The sequence below is a fragment of the Acanthisitta chloris genome, unplaced genomic scaffold, assembly GCF_000695815.1.
Source record: "Acanthisitta chloris isolate BGI_N310 unplaced genomic scaffold, ASM69581v1 scaffold26779, whole genome shotgun sequence".
Lineage (NCBI taxonomy): Eukaryota > Metazoa > Chordata > Aves > Passeriformes > Acanthisittidae > Acanthisitta > Acanthisitta chloris.
The window spans coordinates 14,401-18,788 of record NW_008690219.1 but is presented as its reverse complement, the minus strand read 5'-3'; the positions used below and the strand labels follow the sequence as shown (position 1 = coordinate 18,788).

At 50.5% G+C, this 4,388-nt stretch overlaps 1 protein-coding gene across 1 annotated transcript in view; it reads right to left on the bottom strand.

Annotated features, from left to right (window-relative positions):
* Positions 1-4,388, bottom strand: part of GGT7 (gamma-glutamyltransferase 7) — a gene marked incomplete at its 5' end in the record, with an annotated part of 17,825 nt that overhangs the window by 1,564 nt on the left and 11,873 nt on the right. The window contains 5 exons of the mRNA XM_009081746.1: positions 36-135; positions 1,077-1,214; positions 2,819-2,936; positions 3,426-3,578; positions 4,287-4,375. Of these exons, the coding sequence (XP_009079994.1) occupies positions 36-135; positions 1,077-1,214; positions 2,819-2,936; positions 3,426-3,578; positions 4,287-4,375 (598 nt within the window). The remainder of the gene's footprint in view (positions 1-35; positions 136-1,076; positions 1,215-2,818; positions 2,937-3,425; positions 3,579-4,286; positions 4,376-4,388) is intronic.

Below are 4,388 nucleotides of genomic sequence, written 5' to 3'. Positions count from 1 at the left end.
TTGTAGGCTGCACCACACCCAGTGTCCATACTCACTGTCAACCTGCAAGGTGTTGGACTGAAGCTGTGGGTGAAGTCGACCAAGTGACAAACTTTCACTGAGATTCTTGTTAAGTGTTAAAACATTTACCAAAACCTGCAAGAGAACAAAATATCCTCAATAATAAAAATCAAGGATGAGAATAGGAGAAGCCAACTTCCTGAGCATCCCCCGAACTGCTGGTTCCTACATCTGCAAATGCAGCAGGCAAGGAAGATTTTGACGGATTTACCAAACTGCATGAATGACTACAGGGTTGGCACACACAGACCTCCTTGAAACATGGGGCTGTGTGGTGTTGGTGGGACAGCAGCACATTTTCAGGATTGCATGGGCTTTTTGTCACATAGTTCCTACTGAACTAGCTGAGTTGTGTGTCTGGAACATGATGTAATCTCTAAATAAGTGTTTGTTACAGCCAAAAGCTCAGCACGTGACTTCTCCACACAAAGCACTAGGAAGGAATGCTTGGCTTTGTGTTTGCTCTCAATAATGCTTTCCAAAAGGTAAGGGAACTGGGAGCTGCTCTTGTGCCTTTCTTTACAGCAATTCATTACTGTTGTGCATGCAATCAAGCTATTGGCAAGTCCTTCACCATGCTGCAAACCATAAATTAAGAGGAGCTGCCTAATTTATAGCAAGTGCTGAGCAGGGAGGAACTCAGTTGGGAATGCACTAAAAGGAGCTTTTCATAGGGAAAAGGGTTAAGGGCTGCCAGTTTCATGCAATTCTCTGAGTACAAAATACTCCTTTTTTTCTCAATGACCCTCAAGATGAGCTTTGAACAGGTATTAGAATGACAAAACCATTACAGATTATGCCAAAATGCTTCTCCTCTACAACTATGAGTGGTGCCACCAGGAAAAGTGAAAGAGAAGTAGCTCTCAGAGATTTGAAACTGGTGACAGCAAAGACTGAACTGGTAATAATCCCATGGCCACCAGCTTTGACAAAGCCTGGGACCATCAGGAAGGATTGTGGGAGGGGACCCTACTCAGCCTTGAGCTCAGCAGCTGCTCTGAGGACCCAGCACTGACCTGGACAATGCTGCTCAAGGCTCTGTCCCCATTGTTGGCTCCCAGGCACAGGTAGGTCCCACACATGCCCTCGGAAGGCCTCACGATGGTGGGCAGCAGGAAGGACAGGGGCCGCTTCCGAGGCTGAACGAGATTCTGCTGCAGTGGAAGACAAGACACCCCAAAAAATGTCACCAAGCTGACTCATACACAGAATACAGAGCCAGTCACCCACCTCTAAAGCACCAACCCAGCAGAACACGTGAATTCATAGAGGCCTTAATGGATGGAGTGCCTCATTCTGGAGGCCATCTCTGCCCACAGGGAAGACAAGAAGGTGATCAGGAGTAGCCAGCATGGGTTCACTGAAGGTAAGTCATGTTTGACCAACTTGACTACAATGAACCAACTGCCTTGATGGATGAAGGGAGAGCAGTGGACACTGTCTACCTTGACTTCAGCAAGGCTTTGGGTACTGTGTCCCACAGCATCCTCCTCGGAAAACTTCAGAAGTGTGGGTTGGACGAGTGGACAGCAAAGTGCATTGGGAACTGAGTGGCAGATCCCAGAGTTGTGATCAGTGGCACAGGGTCTAGTTGGAGGCTGCCACTAGTGGTGTCCCCAGCGTTCTGTACTGGGCCCAGTATTGTTCAACTCATTCATCAAAGACCTAGCTAAGGAGACAGAGCTGCCTTCTCAGCAAGTTCCTGATGATCAAGTTCCTGAAGACCAAGTGCAGGTCCTGCACCTGGGGAGGAATAACCCCAAGCACCAGGACAGGTTGGGCACTGACCTGCTGGAGAGCAGCTCTGTGGAGAAGGACCAGGGGGTCCTGATGGTCAACAGGCTGTCCATGAGCCAACAGTGTGCCCTTGGGGCCAAGAAGACCAATCAAATCCTGGGGATAGGAAGAGCATTGCCAGCAGATCAAGGAGGTGATCCTGCCCCTTTGCTCAGCCCTGGTGAGGCCACACCTGGAATATTGTGTCCAGTTCTGGACTCCTCAGTGCAGGAGGGACATGGGTCTCCTGGAGCAGGTCCAATGGAGGGCAACAAAGATGCTGAAGGGACTGGAGTACCTCACTTAGGAGGAAAGGCTGAGGGAGTTGGGCCTGTTCAGTCTTGAGAAGAGAAAATTGAGAGGGACTTCATTAATGTATATAAGTATTTGTGGCCAGAGAATGGATCAGGCTCTGCTCAGTTCTGCAAGCCAATAAAACAAGAGGTAATGGGCAGAAAATGATGCACAGGAAGTTCTACCTGAATGCGAGGAAGAACTTCTTCCCTGTGCAGTCACTGAGAACTGAACAGATGGCCCAGAAAGGTCATGGATTCTCCCTCACTGGAGATGATATTCCAGAACCGTCTGGACACAATCCTGAGCCATGTGCTCTGGAATGGCCTTGCTGGAGCAGGGAGATGGGACCAGTGACTCACTGTGGTCCCTTCCAACCTGACCCATTCTGGGATTCTGTGAATTCAAGTCTACTCTGTTGCTGAAAGTGCATCTGGACTGCAGGGAAAGAAGTAACAGTGATGCTTGAGAAAACTGCATTGTAGCAATAACTGATACACTTGGAACCTTTGGTTTCCTCTCTTTCAGTGTCTCATAGAATGGAAAAGTAGCAGCTTTCTACAGACAGTTGTCTCTCAGTTATTAATAATGCAATAAATACTCTCCGTATTGTGAAGATGAGAATAAAATTGGAGGAAGAAAAAGGTATAGGCAGCCCAAATAAAGACTTTGTCACGGCAGTCATTACCGGTCTGGGAACAGAGTGGTTCGTTGTTTTATTTTGCCAGGAGAAGTCCAACATCTGACTGTTCAGGAGGATTCCAGAGGGTGTTATTATTCCACTGCCAAAGGGACGATTCAAAGAACTGAAAAGAAACACAAATAAATCTTGTAAGAATCAACCCAGAGATTTTTGTACACCTTGAGGCTTTCAGGGCTCCAACTTTCTGTGCTATCTTGGCTTGACAGAGACTCTTTAGTGGTTTGTTAGGGCTGGTTAGATGTGAGGAGCAACAGTTGCCATGTACTTAGCAGCAGGAACCATGTGGTCACTCCCTGTGTTTAAGAATTCCCTTCAGAGTGATGGATCTGTCTCCATGCCCCCATCAGTCCTCAAACAGGACCATCACCTCCTCCCCAGGGAGCAGCTTCAGGCCACTCCAGCCATGTGTGCGCTATGGAATTACACAGAGCAGAGCAGCACCATCCCACACACCTCCACCCCATCCTCCCCATTCCTCTGCTGCAGCACTAACTGGGACAGAGCAGCACAGCTGCTCCGGGTCTGGTCCCCTCCCCCTTCTCCCTGCTGCCACCCCTGAGCACACCGTGGAGGGAAGAAGTGAACCCTTTACCTCACGACGGCGACGATGAAGTCGTCAGGCCCCATGACAAGGACCTGGCTGGCTGCAGGTCCACAGTCCACAGAGAAGTGAGGCATGAGGAGGTCGGATGAGAAGGCCTGGGAGTCATTGATCAGCTGGCGCAGGGAGTTAGCCTCTGATTTACTTCAGCAAGAAGGGAGGGAGAGAGGGAAGCAAGCCATGAGCCTGGGGAGCTGCATGTCTCCTGCTCTCTCAGCAGGGTACAGCAACACAGCTCCTGCAGTGTGTCCCTGGGGGCTGCACTGGGGGCAGGGAGGACTTTGGCTCATGGAAGGAGACAAGATGGCTCACTCTGCACACTGTGGACCCCCAAAGGCTCTGTCTATCCCTGTTTACCCCCAACAGGCATAGACCTGCCCCAAAGGACAAGCGGTGGCACAGAGCAGCCAGGCCGAGCTCTGGCCACCAACCATGGCTGAACCCAGCTCTGAGGTGGGAGGTTGGGCTGAGCCCCCAGGCCTGGCCTCTTCTGCACACCTGGGTGTTCTGCAAGGCCCTGACCCCACGGTGGGGGAGGGAGAGGCCGAAATGGCATGTGATGGCATGCTCATGGGGCTGGCTGGCTGACCTGCTGAGACAGAATGTTTATGTGTGAGAATGTGAGAGGAACCTCCATGCTCCAGCAAACCTGTGTGTGAGGACCTCCCATGACCCATCCCCCAGAACCCCATTGTGATCCTTGTGGAAGAGTGAGCCCTGGGAGGACACTCAAGGACTGCTCTTTCCTCAGTAAAACAGAGGGAGAAAAAGCTCAGGGCAGAGCAAATGCAGGAATGATATCCAACCCACACATCTTGCAAGTGTCACAGTGCCTGTCTGCCTCAGACATACCTCAGCATGCCTTCTGCTGCGTGAGCCACGGACACATCATCAGATGGGTCTCCCAGGTTGCTAGCTAGGCTCAGGGCTATTTTTAGTGTCTAAAGAAAGAAA